The sequence below is a fragment of the Setaria viridis genome, chromosome 6 (genome assembly GCF_005286985.2).
Source record: "Setaria viridis chromosome 6, Setaria_viridis_v4.0, whole genome shotgun sequence".
Classification (NCBI taxonomy): domain Eukaryota; kingdom Viridiplantae; phylum Streptophyta; class Magnoliopsida; order Poales; family Poaceae; genus Setaria; species Setaria viridis.
In genome coordinates this window covers 33,447,049-33,460,584 of record NC_048268.2, presented here as the reverse complement: position 1 = coordinate 33,460,584, position 13,536 = coordinate 33,447,049, and the positions used below count along the sequence as shown (strand labels likewise).

At 45.7% G+C, this 13,536-nt stretch overlaps 3 protein-coding genes across 3 annotated transcripts; all 3 read right to left on the bottom strand.

The window, feature by feature from the left end:
* Positions 1-2,853: 2,853 nt before the first annotated feature.
* LOC117861942 (pentatricopeptide repeat-containing protein At3g42630) lies at positions 2,854-4,756 on the bottom strand. The gene has a single exon (XM_034745455.2). It carries the CDS (start codon positions 4,205-4,207, stop codon positions 3,044-3,046), a length of 1,164 nt encoding a protein of 387 aa, XP_034601346.2. The 5' UTR covers positions 4,208-4,756; the 3' UTR covers positions 2,854-3,043.
* Positions 4,757-4,908: 152 nt separating this feature from the next.
* Positions 4,909-9,798, bottom strand: LOC117860450 (RNA-binding protein 208). The gene is made up of 12 exons (XM_034743742.2): positions 9,407-9,798; positions 8,255-8,316; positions 7,850-7,952; positions 7,451-7,527; positions 7,308-7,369; positions 7,130-7,217; positions 6,816-6,891; positions 6,437-6,467; positions 6,233-6,355; positions 5,953-6,044; positions 5,582-5,755; positions 4,909-5,485 (listed from the first exon to the last, which is right to left on the bottom strand). The coding sequence occupies exons 1-12, from the start codon at positions 9,563-9,565 to the stop codon at positions 5,192-5,194; spliced, it is 1,341 nt and encodes a 446-aa protein (XP_034599633.1). The 5' UTR covers positions 9,566-9,798; the 3' UTR covers positions 4,909-5,191.
* Positions 9,799-11,275: 1,477 nt separating this feature from the next.
* On the bottom strand, positions 11,276-13,292 carry LOC117860451 (uncharacterized). Its single transcript, XM_034743743.2, has one exon. It carries the CDS (start codon positions 12,985-12,987, stop codon positions 11,602-11,604), a length of 1,386 nt encoding a protein of 461 aa, XP_034599634.1. The 5' UTR covers positions 12,988-13,292; the 3' UTR covers positions 11,276-11,601.
* Between the last annotated feature and the right edge of the window lie 244 nt (positions 13,293-13,536).

Sequence of the window (13,536 nt, the reverse complement as noted above, 5' to 3'; positions counted from 1 at the left end):
GGCAGCGGTATGTGAGCGAGATCCGGGGGCAGGCGCGAGGGCGAGTGCAGGACTGGAGCGGCGCGGACTGGAGCTACACGTGGAGATTGGCGGGGGCGGCGCGACGGCCATGCGGCGGGCGAGCGCCGCATGGCAGTTCCGGCAGCAGTCAGCCAAGGGGAGGCGACCTCGGCAATACCTCTTCCATCATCACGCCCGGGAGAGCTCGATGAGGTGTGCGCAGGCCACACGCCGGACTGAGCACCTCGGCGTGGTCGGGCGCCGGGCGGTCAGCAGAGCCACAGCCACGCGGCCGGGAACGCGCCAGGGGCACGGAGCTCTTCTGAGGCTCTTTTTTTTTACTTGAGGTGCTGGGCCCGCGCGTCAGTGACCTTGCACAGTAGCAAGGCCCCTGAGAGGCCGCCCAGGCCAGCAACTTTTTAATATAAGGTAGTAGATGCCTGTAAATCTGTTTACCCAAATCAATAAAGTTCAGCCAACCTAGCCGTAGATTTCCGAAAAAGAAAATTGAAAATTGAATGGATGCGTTTTCATTTTTCACTTTTAGCTTGTGATGTTGGCCAATTTATCTGACAAATCCTAATTTAGGAAGAGGAAACATAAAATATTTTTTCAGGATATTAACCTTTGCTGTAATGCAGAATGCAACTTTTTTTTTTGCGTCGTCATATATTACTGAGTTTCCTGTCATATATCCTCCCCTGACTTGTGTTACTATGTTCTCCTTTAGGTTTTAAAGCAGCACTTGCTGGATGCCCTTTTGCTATCGAAACAGTACCGAGGCCACTTCGAGCAGAGAACTCACCACCATTTACTACTGCTATGATTATATTGGCATCAGCTATATCATCAACTGTGTCCAATGTTTTGCTAGAGGAAAATGCAGCGTTTATTGTCCCAACGTAAGAACTAAAATTTCCTGCTTGTATTTTACCTTTATTCAAATCATTTTTGGTGTTAACAAGGTAGATGGTTTTAGTTACCTTCAGAATTCAGGGAAGCATGCATTCTGGTTTCACCTGACTTTTGTTATACTAGTTTCCACCTTCTAATTATTGATATAATACCAGTCAATTTTGTGGTACATAGCACAAAGATTTATGTGTCACTTTTTTGCTATTTGATGAGCTTAAATGTGGGTGAATATCTGTAATCAAATCTTTGTCCCAATTTTAAATCATTAAAGAACTTTTACTGTTTGTTAGTAGGTCAGTCTTAGTGCATAATTTTATTGCACACAAAGGTGAGAACATAGCAACTGTGTCTGATAAATGTCATAGGAATGAAGCTTCCCCTCACCTAAATTAGAGCAAGTCCAACAGGCAACAGGGGTCGAATTGCCCATTATGTCATACTTGCATGTGATCTGGTGGAGAGAGAAATGTGAGCTTGACACTAGTTCCATCGACTAGCTAAACACGAACTCCAAGACTATCGTCATGTGAGAGCATCTCCAATGGTATGAGCTAGCACTAGCTCTAATTTAAAGGAGAGAGAGTGTGCAGCAGCTAGTATTGAATGTTGTGTAGTGAGGGGAAGGTGCATTGGGAAATGAGCGAGCTTATCTCTTCACTCTTAGCTAGTCTCTTATCTTTTGCACTGTTCAATGAATAAAAAAATAGTTCTACTAGCTTAGAGCTAGATTGTTAGAGACGCCCTGATGCGCCTGTTAAGTGGAGGGAGCCGTCCTGACTTGCTGACTAGGATAGCTCTAAGAGCATTAAATAGCCACCAAGTAAGTAAAAAGCTAATGTGGCAAAAAATGATAAGAGTTGGACATGATTTCTCATGCAAGAAAATGTTGAAAACAATATATAAAAATGTTGAAGTAGTTACTAAAAAATGTTGAAATATTATTAAAAATGTTAAAGTAGTTATTAAAAATTGTCGAAGTAGTACATAATTGAAATGTTAAAATAAAAATGTTGAAATAATACATAAAAATGTTGAGTAGTTATTAAAAAATATTAAAGCAGGACATTAACAATGTTGAAATGTTAAAATAAAAATTTAAAATAATATATTGGAGATCATTGTGTTGTATTAACTCTAAAGATTATTTTGGTTTAAAAGGATTTCAAATCATGGTTTAGGAGAAAAAATCATTTGAAATTCGAAACTCGCTCAACATTCCATCCGTCCCCTCGTCTCCCATGGTGACACATTTCCTGTACGTGCTCCACTTATATAACTGTATGCGCCCGCTCTACGTGCTGCTCCTCCTCCGGTCCGGATCAATCTCACACGTTTAGTCAGATTTACATAAATCTCAAACAAATAGAAGATAGATCGGTTTAAATCGATGTACAGGAATTCCGGTCCACGGGATGATATGGGCTTTTGGATAGGCCCAGGTTAAGTCGGCCCGTTGGCATGGTTTTGCTATGGGTGGTTTGTGCACCAAAGGTGGAAGCAGAATCCTCAGCGTGACTTCGAACCGTTCACCGGAGAACCATACAAGATAAGGCGGCCAGAAGGATTGGAGGTTCAGAAGGGCAGTGTTTTATCTGAAGCCTTTGCTACACCTGCATTGCAGGGAGATGGTCATCCCCAACATAGCAAAGTTTCGAGCAGCACTGGAGAATGGCATGATGATGGCGCCCCATGGGCCAAAGAGAAGCCCAACCTCTTAAGATTCGTCGCACCAATGCCTACGCACATGAAAATTAGTTGGAATGTCATGTCTTCGTATCTGGTGTGATCTCTGCCAGTTTTTTTTTTTCAGGAAAACACCTGTTGTGATCAAGTGATCATGTACCTTTGCTTTCTTTGTAACCCCCTCCTTTCAATCACAATTCCCAAGCCATGTAGTATGAGATTGTAGTTGCTTTAGATTGTTTGACTCTTTCAGAATCAATGCACAAAACTATCGATGTGAATATATATCCATATTTTTGAGAGAGTTCATCCCAGTCTTGGAATGATCCAACCGAACTCCTTCCATATTTTGAATTTGATTACAAGCATATTTTAATAACTGTACATGTTGCTTCCAACACTAGAGACTTCTAGTGCTAGTGCACTATTACTGAACTGATCAGCATCAGTAGTTCCAGAAGACTTGGTTTCTCCTGTGCTGCTTCCTGAGGTAGACGCCGAGCAGCTTGTAGTACGTCCACCGCCGCTTCCCTGCGGTGGCTTCCAGCAGCGCCTCGGAGCTCGCGTGGAAGCCGCCCTTGCCGAACGCCTCGAAGACGATGCCGTCCGTGGCCACGACGGGCTCCGCGTTGCCGTCCAGCCTGTCGAACGCGAAGGTGAGGTTCCGCGCGAGGCGGCGCTCGAGGTAGGCGTCGACGAAGCAGCCATGCGTGACGAGGTCCGGCGCGACGCCGTCGCGGCGCATGTGCTCGGCAGTGAGGTGGAGGTCCCAGAACATGCACATCTTGGAGAAGGCGGCGGCGCGGATGTTGAAGGTGGTAAGGTCCGGCCGGAACCCGGCGGCCACCATCTCCAGGAACGCGCGCTGCAGGGACTTCATCTTGAAGTTGCCCGCGAAGGAGAGGAGGTACAGGTTCCAGAGCAGGTTGCCGGCGTCGCGGCGGTGGAGGCCGGCGTCGGCCACGAACGCGCCGAGCTTGTAGTACTTCTGCCGGGAGATGTACGCGGACGCGACGGCGCGGATGGCGCCGCGGGATATGAGCAGCCCGGTCCTCTTGTGCCGGCGGTAGGCCGCCTCCATCTGCGGGACGGTGCCGGCGGCGGCGTAGGCGCGGAGGAAGGCGTCCCCGGTGGCGGGGTCGACGCGGAGGCCGAGGCGGCCCATGTCTAGCACGGCGTCCTCCATGCGCGCGAGCTCGCCCGCGGCGCCGAGGCAGGAGACGGCGAGCGGGTAGAGCGCGCGCGCCGCGGCGGGGTCCCGCGCCGAGAGCTCGCGCGCTGCGAGGAGGATCTCGTCGGAGCGGCCGAGGCGCGCGTACGCCGGGAGGAGGCGCCGCGCCGCGGCGGGAAGGCACGGCGCGGCGGAGCTGTGCAGGAGCTGCGCCCAGATGGACCGAGCCTCCGCGAAGTCCCCGGCCTCGGCGCGCGCGACCATGAGGGCGGCCGCGTCGTCCGCATCAGGTGCGGCGGCTCTTAGACGGGGCACGGCAGCGGTACGCCGATGCGGAGTCTCCGTGCGCGTCGAGACCTGGCCTGCTGAGGAAGTAGGAAGACGATGGGTGGAGGGGAGGAAAGGAAGACGCCATGGTGGAAGCAGGAGCGAGCACATCTCATCGTCTCAAGCTGGAACATCCCATCGCCTCGAGGTAGAAAGCCATCAAACCTCGCTGTCCACCCACCCATCTCGAGAGGTCGAATGATAAGATGAGCTCGAGTGCTCATGTCTTTAAGCAGATACGAAGATACAATGTCGATGATTATGTTTTCAGAGATGCAATCGACAAGAAATTCACATCTTGAAATTATGTTTTGAGATATGTAATATAAAGTTTTGAGAAACAAGATTAACAATCAACGTTGAGAGATGCATAGAACTCTGAATTGTTTCATTGCAAGATCACTCCGGAAATTTCAATTGCAAGACAATTTAACATTCACAAGCATAGAACTCTGAATCGTTTCCCCCTCGAACTAAACCTCGTAGAAAAGCTACGTATCATTGCATTGATAGAAGAAGAGAGGTACAATACAAACACCCCTTAGGAAAAAGGGATTATATTCACGCCTAACAAAAATTTGCCATCAAAATTCAAGATCACTCATTTACAGTGAACAATTTTGGTTGCAAATTGGCAGCCCTACTTTCCAGATAGGCTCGCATCTCAGATTGCAAAACCAATTCAGAAGGTTGGCTGGACTCACAACAATGACCGAACGGCATAGGTGGGCAGTGGAATGCAACCATAAACAGCACACTACACTTGACATGATCTAACCTTCAATGTCTAACTGGAGTAGAACAACAGATCGTGAACCAGCCCAGAGACCGAAGCTGATCTCCAGGGGAGCATTACATTAATCAATCGCAAATTCACATAGAATACATCTCTTACTCTGTTAAAGTGGACTACTCGACGGAATTAGACAAGGAAAATGGTCAATGGTACAATAAGAGGACAGTAACACAATCCCGCGAAGAGAGAACGAAAAACTCTCACACAAATAGTACATGAACCAGAAAATAAAAACAGGAAGAGGATGGCCAGGCTTGCACCAAACAAGCTGAACACTACAAATGCCTTCCTCTCAAACCCTAGTTGTAGTACATAAGCTGCTGAGCAGATGACTGGTTTGGGTAGCCATCGTAGAGGGCCTGGGAACCAGCAAGAAGCCCTGCAGAAACCTGACCCGCGAGACCGTGCTGCCCTGCAATCTGCCCTGCCGCAGCCTGGCTTAAGGCAAGCTGCCTCTGGTAAGCCAGAAGCTCAGCTGCTGTGAAGCCTTGCGGGACGCCTGGCATTGCAACAGCAGGCTGGTACGGAGCAACTGGTGGGGGTAGGGGCTTGGATGCAGTACCAGGTGGAGTTGGTTTGGTGCCCCATGAGCACTACAAGAGAACATGACAGTTAAAACACCATGAAAACAATAACATAAAGGATCGAGTAAACAAAGGAGAACATTTGTATGCTTTGGAAATTATTACCTTAATTGGCTTCCCGCGGACTACCAATCCATTGGCCATCTGAATAGCTAATGCTGCTTCACCATGGTTGCTATATCTCACAAATCCAAACCCTTTCTCCTGTTGAACACGAATTTCCTCGATTGCCCCAACCCCTAAGTTATAGAAGTGTCGGTGAAGCTCATCTCGGTTAACCTGGCCAGTAAGTGAATGATGAATCATAGATGTCTGACTCTACAGAGCTAATAAAAGGAATGAGAAATAAATTCACTCTCATTTCCATTTGGCACTTGTAAAAGGTAAGTTCTGTAACTTCCTTTAAAAAAAAGGTAAGTTCTGTAAAACAGAAGAAATGGGGGACAGAAACTGGCTTTGCAGCACTTTGTTTCTACCTCATGTCCAATGTTGCCAACATATACAGTAGTACAATCAGGGTTGTTCTCTGGGTTCTCTTTACTTCCTCCATCCTGGCTTGCATCTGTTGCTGCAGAATATAGTCGGCCAATTGGCAAAATTAGCAATGAGGAATCCATACCTTATTGGGTCAAATCGTGATAACTAATTATGAGCATGTTCTTCATCCCATGAGTGTTTTCAGAAAAACATGGGATCATTGACAGCCATAAAAGGAAAACAATGTTGCTTTTAGTCATGAAACATTCAAAAGCTAACCTGAATTACTCGAGCCACCATTTGTTAGTACAACTGCATTATGATTGTCAGTTTCTGGTTTCTCTTCTGAATTGTTCTTTGTTGCCCAGTTGCACCTTATTTGTCTGCTTCCAAGCCATTTTCCTGTTGCAATACAGCAGTTCCCAAAAATTCAGAAGCTGCAGCTACTCAGGATTATGGGGATGAAAAAAGAAAGAGATGTACCAGTCATTTCAGTTATAGCATTTTCAGCTTCCTGCACCAACAAGGAAAATAGTACCGAGTCAGGAAGTGTGGAAGAAATGGAAATGCCAGTTCATACTTGAACTTCATATTCATGGACCATAGTATACAAAATAAAAAATTAAACAAAAAAGAAATTAACATTACACTGTGTCTTACTAGCAGTACTTTGCAAACTATTAACTAATTTAGACTATAATAACAATGCCTTCAATACTCAGGCACTGTGAAATCCACCAGTACCAAACAAGTCCAAATACCGAAATAATGTGTCAAATATAAACTGCTGTGTTTGATCCACGCAACGAAAAAGGTAAAAGCTCTGTGAAATCCAAAGAGGCAAAGCCTGAGTTGTTCTTGCCTGTTGATTACGGAAGGAGACAAAACCATAACCTCTGGAGCGCCCAGTTTTGTTGTCCCACATGACTCGAGCATCACTGCACATAAATTATACAAATAAAAACTGAAATGCTACAGACAAACAAAAAGGGTAGAAGCTAAGAGACTAAGAGAGAAGTCATGGTGACTGAAATATCTTTTTCTAAACTCTAATAACATAAGAGAGACAGAGAGAGATTTACAAGAGGTGACTAACAAATCAGCAATTGCAAACCACTGGCTGTAGATACAAATTCATCATAGATGCTACCATGTTACAAAGAACTAAGGACTTACGAACAAGAAGGATATGCTGAGAAACAGGCATAAAGAGTTGCATCATTCACTTCAGAACTTAAATCACCAACAAAAATATGGAAATGCCCTGGAAATAATTCAATGGGCACGGTTAACCAAACAAGTATTATCATACGAAAAGAATGAGACAACAGGAATACTTTTGAGAAAATCTCACCAGATGTGTCCTCCCTCTGCGTACTTGCGTACGCCCAGTTCACTTTGATTGCTTGTCCATATCTGTTCAGAAAGTTTCAGAATGAAGAATACCAAAAGACACTAAAACTTGTGTTGTTCAAAGTTAGTCTACCAGTAACTTACATGTGACGACCATGAAGGGTCATTATTGCTAGAGCAGCAGATCTTCTATCATAGTAATCCACAAACCCAAAGGAAGACTGAAAGAAAGAAAAAAGTTAATTTTTATCATCAAATAAACAAAATCAAATAAATGCAGTAGATATACCATGAAATTATCAACCAGAGAAAAGCTCATGAGATTTTTAGCCAGTAGCATAATGCATACCAGAAACAAATAGCATTAAGTTACAACTAATGAGTGGTGGTACTAGAGGACCTATATGCTAAATCACCGGAAAACAAGAAATGTTGGAATATTAAGACTTTAAAAAAATCTTAAAAGGAGCATTCGGAACATTTGGAATTGTGATGCAATATGACTGACATTCTAAAACTCAAACATCAGCTGCAGAAGTGCACCTTCTCTTTCCGGATGAGCTTGCATCTTTCCACAAGGCCAGCACTCTGGAAAACTTCAATCAGAAGGCTCTCAGTGACGTTAGGGTTCACATTTCCCACATACCTATTCAACAAATAATCATGACTTAAAATCATACTTTGGAAACAGGCATAACTAAATAATAAAACTTCAAGGTAGAAATAAAAACTGTACTTAGTTATGTGAATAACTGTAACTTTAGCACCAGCATTAATGTGAAACTGTGCATCACCTAAATTTAGTTTTTTTGTTACATTATAAAAATCCACACTGTATTTCTTTTTTAAAAAATAAGAACCGATCGCACAGATAAAAGGGAAAAAAGAAAGGTAAGCTGTCAATCACATATGAAGTTAAAAACAGAAAAGAACACTGAAAGCACTCACACACTGCGACAAGTGGAGGGATCAAACCCAGGTGGAAGATTGCCATTGGAAATAGGTTCCATCTGCAAAATATAAAAATATAGAGAAAATAAAAAAGAAGATATTGATTGCAAAACAAGCTAACTACATACAAAGCAAAAGAAAATATAAATGTGTACTAAAATGTAAAGGGAGTATAAACCAAGTTGTTCTAGCCATATTGCATCCCATTGCCCACAGAATCTGTGATTGAAAACAAGCACTACCAAACATCTACTCCTAACTGGAACTATGTGCCTATGCAGCAACGCCGTTGCTTTCTTTCCTAGTTTAACTAAAGAAATAAAACATTATCAGAATAATAGATATAGAATGCAATTAACAAGCTTTATAAAACTGGTCTGGATATAACAATAGCACAATCTCTAGAACTAAAAGTGGTAATGCCCAATGCATTATATTGCTCTAAAGGAAAGAAGCAAGGCACTAAACCTGTACGCATAAACAAGGGCAACAGGGCAACCTAAACAGAATGCCTAAACCCAACGTTGACAACGTTGTATGTTCATAACCAGATGAGTGTGTTACCGCCGCCCACACATATCCGCAGATAAAATAATAGATCAGGAAAAATTCTGGAGAATGTAGTAGCACGAGTAAACAAAAAAACAAGAAAGGGGACGCAAGTGAATGAGATCCCTTTTAGCTAAAAATGTAAAGGGAGTGAGACCCCAATCCTTCCTAGCCATGTTTTCACCCAGTAGTAGTAACTGAAGCCATGTCTTTTGTGCAACCTCATTCAAACGCCTTACTTTATGAAAAGGAACTTTCTTTGAAGCCGCAGCAACAATAGAGGCAGTAGCACTAGCATCCAAGCATCTTGTGCACAACAAGAAATGCATCACAAGCAATAGCATGCAACCAGAAAAATTTACGCAGCAACAGCACTTGCTCCAATTCCACCGAACAAAGAACTAGAAGAAACTCAATCTATGATGCCATAACTTGGCTATAACGCTAGCCACCAAGAATGAGTAAACCAAGGAGGCAACCTAAGAAAAATGCGCAAAGCGAAAAACAATCTCCCGGGCTAACAAGTAGATCGGCGTGCATTAATGCCGCCCAATGCGCACACAAAGCAACAGATCAAGAAGCGAGGATCCGGGCGACGACCTGGGTCATGGCCGCCGCTGCCGCGGCCGCGAGGACGCCGGACTGGTACTGCTGCTGCTGCTGCAGTGCCTGCTGCATCAGGAGAGCCTGCTGCTGCTGCTGCTGCTGCTGCCGGAGCCTCTGCTGCTGTTGCTGGTGGCTGCCCCCGGCGCCGTTCATCTCCTCCTCCGGCTCCTCCCCTGACGAGGCGAAGACCAGATCGGAACCCCCCAGCAAACCGGACCCGCGCGCGGATCGATCCACGGATCGGTGGACTGGGCGGAGCAGATCGATAGATTTGGGGGCGAATTCCTCGCGGGGAATCGAGCAGGGGAACGGAGGAAGAGGAGCGTGATATATTTTTTTTTCTTGGTTTTTTCCTCCTCTGTTTTTCTCCCCGACGTCGCGCTCCCTATCGAGATTAGAGGGGAAGGGGTAGGATGGGGATTTTGCAACGCGGTGGCAAGGTGACGTGGAGCTTTCCGTGTGGCTGCTGTGGCTCACTGGCAGGTGGACCCGGGTCATTCCTGCCTGCACCAGCTCGCGCAGAGTTTTGGATAAGGATTTTGCTAACTTTGCGTCTGTTTGGTCCAAATCCTTTTAAATCATACATTTCAAATCGGTTGACCACATGTTTATTCGAGGAGCGATGACATGAACCGTGTAGCACGATCTTTTCTACGGCTCCACTTACTATCGACATGTGAAGACAGGCTATTTTCATATTGAATTAGTTGGTTCTCTCATAAGGTTGATTTCAAATGGTTCACAGTTGTTGTTTTTTTGTTTTTTCATATATAGACTTATCAACCATACATACAGTTATCACTCCGTCCGTCCATAAATATAAGTATTTATGGTTATGTATCTAGATAATTACTTGTCCAGTTGGGGAAAAAAAAGTCACATTTATAGATGGAGAGAGTAGTACGGTTTCAAAACATATTGGTATAACTAAAGAATTGTTATGCACATGGCATTCACCAAAAGGTGAACATGTGGATGTTTATTCCACTATATGTGCAACTTCAAATCACTATAATTAGTCTACTCTTCACTGCAATCTGTTATCATTCCTAACATGTGCCTCTCTATGTAATTGCTTAAACAACATCTTGAAAAGAAGACAAAGACTAATTGCAACAGCTTACACTTCCCTCTAGATGTACAATCCCAACCCACCAACTACGGTGCCACCTCAAGGCCATTCACCGTATCAGCCATTATCTATTGTCAAAAATACAATCTAGCGATTTACACTATACAAGCTGATTTCACATCCAACTTGTCTTCAATCCAAAAGCACACGAAACATAGATGGCCATCTCTCATCCCACTCTTTTTGGCTAACATAACTCTCATGATTGTCTTGAGAGTCTCGAACAACAGTTTACCAATGTTGCACTGCTTGTCATCTACTCTTTTTTTTATTTTATAATAAGGGTGCACTGCTTGCTTTAAAATTACAGCTGAGGGAGTAAGTATTTGTTACTGTACATACTCAACATTGGTCGCTTGATCAATTGTTTTAAATTCGTGCCGCTGAGGCAGACGTCCACCTGCTAGGAAGACCCCTATTGATTTGGACGGAGATGAGTTTTTGCCTTTTTGGTCAAAGTTTTGCTGCGAAGACCCCTACTTTAGTGAAATTTTTAGTGGTGTTCTTTAGTATTTGTAACCTGATGAAAATTTGTAAGAAACCAGTCACCAGATCACTTCAAGGCAGTTGGCACTTAGCATGTGCCATTTGCATCTTTCAGAAGAAAAAAATCATGTGCCATTTGCATTAAATCAGCAGTGAGATTATAGAAACAATGCATTTGGTGGTGCACTGGGCCCTTGATATGTATAGCTGCATCCTTCCTTCAAAAATTTGTTGAACACATAAAGTACTAAATCATCTTGTATCAGTATAAGGTGTTATGTGTACATCGCAAGAAAGCATTCATTGGAAAACAAACGATCTGCACTGATACCTCAAAAAATTGATACTTGTATCCTATTTCGATAAATAACACAGAACAAACACCTCATTTTTCATTTTGTAAAGCTGAGGTGTATGCAACAGCAAAATCCATTCAGTAGCACTTAAATGCTAATATAGCCATCTCAAGTTCTAGCAGTAAGCAGGCAAGCATCAAAGGATATGTATTATGGAGTATGGACCAGCCTTTGTGGAGGATAATGGAAAGAATGCCACATAATGACTAGAGATGTCAAATTTTCCTTATATGATCCAGGAAACCCCCAGCTAATTTCCTCAGTTCTGTCAGAAAGTGTCCTGAATTATCAGCAAGTGCGGTCTCAGGTGAGACTGTGGCGGCAAGAACAAAATTCTCACCATTACCAACATCTACTTCATACAGTTCCAAAAAAACTTGGCGAAGAACATCAACCAGCCCCTTGTAGAACGATCCATCCGCAGGAGGTGGGATCACATTCAGTATCAACACTCCATGCTGGTCCAGGATTGTGCGTGCAGCAAGAAGGACGCTTCCACGAATCATCTCCAATGGTGGCGCGCTGACACCACACATAGCATCAGAGGAGTCAAGATCCACCATAACTGCACTGAAATTCATATCAGACTCCCCTCGACGAGAAAAATCCTCTATCATTTGTATAGCATCACCGACATGGACACGGAGAAACTCATCCTCCACCAGACCAAAATGATTCCTCGCAACATCCAGGACAACACCATCGGCCTCTACACCGAGCACACTGAACCGAAGTCCCACTCTGATTGACATGGGGAGTGATCCACCTCCAACACCAGCACAGAGGCACCTAGGCCTAACACCTGACTGAATACTCTCCTCAATGGAAGGCGCAATCACTGCAAGACCGGCAACCATGGCTTGGAGGTAAGGCTGTACCAACGACCCACGTACCTCCGGCTGTAACAAACCATCTGACCCTTCCAGTGCTTCCAGCAACAACGACGAAGCAGCAGCAGGCGACTGGCATAGGCGGACCTGGGTCTGCACAAGGCAGGGCATGCGCTTGAACCGCAGCCTGCGGTGCAATTCAGGTGGACCGGGAGCACTGTCAATGGCCACATCCTCGATGACCATCTCGCCGACGACCGGGCCAGTGACAAACTTGACGGGAGCAAGCAGGAGGAGGTCATCCTGGAAGCTGAGCAACGGGACGTCAGGGACGGCGTTGTCCCGGAACGCGGCCATGGGGCAGAGAGCAAGGAGGAGGGGGAGGAGCCGAGCGTGAGCAGGGTCCGGGTCCGAGAGGGAGACGCAAGGAATCACCCGAGGAGAAGGAGCAGAGAGCTCAGGACCAACGAGTATGAGACGGGAGAACTGGGTGGAGAGGAGGAGGTGGAGGTGGCCGGCGCGGGTGGAGAAGATCCAGTCGCGGTGCCGCCCAGCCGGGACAAGCATCGCCGCCGTCCGCGGGACGGGCGGGGAGGGGAGGGGCGAATCGAGAGCGGCAACACGGAGGCACTCCCCCGCGTCGTCGCCGCCGCCGCCCCCGCCCCCGTAAGGATTGGAGGCGTGGCCGAGGAAAGGGTTGGGGAAGGAGAAGGAGACGAAGCGGTAAGGCGCGATGCGCCGAAGGCTCTCCAGCTCCGGGCTCACCGCCATCGCGAGCTGGTCACAGACGGTGGCGGCGCTGCACAGAGCACAGGCGCACAGCCAACAAGAGCAATCCCTTCCCGAGGGTTTCTCCTCGGTGATGAGGAGATCTGTAACGGCGGAGAGAGAGGAGGTGACCTGATGAAAGAGAGCGTGAAGCGCAAGAGGACGCTCCGTCAAGCCGCCGGCGTCGGGCCGATGGCGCTTGCAGCGGCGCGCTTGGGCAGGGGCGGCGGGTGCTGGCGACCCAAACTGCTCCCTCCAGCTGCTTAAACTCCGATGCGTTCTCCGTGACCATGTCGTGGGACCCACCAATCAGTGAATGTTCTTTCAAGTAAGTCCCTTCCCTTATTTTTATCAAGTGTCACATCAAATGTTTAGATACTAATTAGGAGTATTAAACGTAGGCTATTTACAAAATACATTATATAAGTGGAGGCTAAATGGCGAGACGAACCTATTAAGTCTAATTAATCCATCATTAGCAAATATTTACTGTAGCAACACATTGTCAAATCATGAACTAATTAGGCTTAATAGATTCGTCTCGCCGTTTAG